Genomic DNA, 2,388 nt, shown 5'->3' on the forward strand with positions numbered 1-2,388 from the left:
CCGTTTTACAGCGGATAAACTTTTTACAGAGACTGTCGCGCGACAACCACCTTAATAAAAATATATTGAACTGATTTATGATAATTACAAAAATTAATCGATATGGAGGGCTCCACGGAGTCGCCTCAGAGTTTGTATAAACATAAACAATGGTTTTATAAAAAATCATTGTAAGGTTCTTTCTTTGGTGACGAATGTTCTTATGGTCTTGTGGCCAGTCTTTAGTCTTTTGGAGATATTGATAGAGTTCAGACGATATTCTTCCTCCAGCGATTTTAATAAAGAAATCGTGATTAGAGTTAATTAATTGTTTTAATTAATTTAACTATCGCAGTTTCAATACCCAAAAATCACTGCAACTATTATTTTATAATTCTTCACGAAAGTTGAAGAAAACGAATTTTTGTGGAACGTTCAATTGGGGAATTTCTAAGGATTTAAGAGCAAGCACAAGTATTTGAAGACAGAGGGTTGAGGATCAAGCTGCCCATGAACCTATTGCCTGCTCCTTTGATACAGACTTTTTCCAGTACTATGATTTCTCCGATATTACAGACTCGAGTGCTTTACAGAGAACTTGAAACAGATTGTACAGACTTCAGTTTATCGAGGTTCCAACATACGTGATCGTCGGCCATTTTACGTCGTCAATCTTTTTTAAGGATGTTCTGCCGGTATTTTGTTATTTTTCCTATTTTTCTGAGATTCATTGAAAATCGATCGGGTTGAGATATGAAAATAAAATTGAAATTTTCAAAGAAAGTCACGATGATAGACTGATCCATGCAAAATTTTTCGAATGCTAAAGACATTCCTCTTTGATTGATTTAAAAAGAACCAAAAAATAAGAACATAATCTGGTGTTAAACGTTTCATGCAGTTAATTAATTAATTATAAGATGTTTCGACCATTGATACCTCCAGATTTGTTTAATTTCTTAAGTTCTTTTTAAATGACTGCGCTTGAAGGGGAACATTCGAAACGCTGTCTAGCTAAATCTATTATTGTCATCTTTAAAGATCTTTATCATCAACTTCAATGAAGAATTTTGCGGAATAGAATGGCCGAAATTCATCGATTAATCGTCAATCTTCGTCTGGGATTTATTATTCATCTTCAAAATACTTGTCGATGTTTTTTTAATATCTTATACAGAATGAAAGTTTGAATATTCCTCTGAAGAGCTGCAAGTCTGCAGGACTGCAAGGTAATTTTCAGACAGAGAAGACTGGATTCCCTTTTTCATTGAAAAGGAAATTTGTTTCCATCTATCAATCAAAGCAGTGACAGCTCGCGTATCGAGGGACGTTCTCTAGAATCGCGAATATAAATTGCAGGTGGTGTCATGTAATAAACAAAATACAAAATAAATAAAAAAAACGAGTAAACACCTCTAATAACAAGGTTTAGTAAAATATGTCAGAAGATATTTAATGTGGAGCGATGTGATCTCATTCGGGTTGAGAGTCGAACTGCCCGATGGATTTTCGGTTTTGGGAACCTCAGGCCCAAGTTCTCTTTGTTTATGACTCAGGCTAGAGTCTGCATAACCAATGTCCTAAATGGTTTCCAGATGAAGAACCCCGAGGTGTCGGGTAGTCAAACAATGACCTCATTGTCCTCAACTGTTTATTTTCCAGTCCTAGTCGAACGCGTTTAAATTTTCTCTCACACACCCAGGCTCCGCTTTTAGGTGCAGCTTTGGGGATTAATTCGGAAAACAAAACTATTAAAATTCCACCGCATGAGGGAATTGCTGTGAAAATAGCAATGAGTGATGAATATTCTTTAATTAGCCGTTGTCATCATACATAGGGAGGCGATAATATCTCGCTGATGATTCTGGGGAAACACTTTGATAAATAGCACATCTGGGAATGATTCAGCATTAATATTACTGTCTACACGAGTAACTCTTGCCCACCTCATTCATCGCTGAATCATCCAGCTCGCAGGGATTCCGTGTCTAAGTCAAATGGAATTTGTCCAACTTTCGGGAAATCGAATGATCATTTTTCTCTGGCATCGCGCGATTCTCTCCCGTACCAGATAAATAGTAAATAAATTCTTGTGAGGAATACCTTCGGCATTTCACACCTAGAAGCGAAGAGTGAGGCTTTCTATTTTTGTTCAGACGTATTTATCATGATCCTCAATGTCAGAAACTCTCGGTTCTTAACGGATCTTATTTATTTATTGAAATAAATCTTCAAGTATTTTTCAGGAAATTCTTGTTTAGCACAATTAATTAAATTGGACGCTAATTGGCTGCGGTATTTCAGAGAAATTCAGTTGTTATTCTCGGTTTTATTACCGAATTAATGATGCATCTACAGCCAATTTATTTTATGACTCCTGTCGATTGCATGTTTTATTCTGGATGTAGA

General features: G+C 35.9%; 1 protein-coding gene across 1 annotated transcript in view; it reads left to right on the forward strand.

Moving 5' to 3' along the window:
* Positions 1-607: 607 nt before the first annotated feature.
* The window catches only part of LOC105266610 (GTP-binding protein REM 1), a gene marked incomplete in the record, with an annotated part of 13,313 nt that continues 11,532 nt past the window's right edge, over positions 608-2,388 (forward strand). Inside the window, 1 exon segment of the mRNA XM_011304919.1 lies at positions 608-674. Within this exon segment, the coding sequence (XP_011303221.1) occupies positions 664-674 (11 nt within the window).

The sequence above is a fragment of the Fopius arisanus genome, unplaced genomic scaffold, assembly GCF_000806365.1.
Source record: "Fopius arisanus strain USDA-PBARC FA_bdor unplaced genomic scaffold, ASM80636v1 scaffold00040, whole genome shotgun sequence".
In the NCBI taxonomy this organism is placed as follows: Eukaryota; Metazoa; Arthropoda; class Insecta; order Hymenoptera; family Braconidae; genus Fopius; species Fopius arisanus.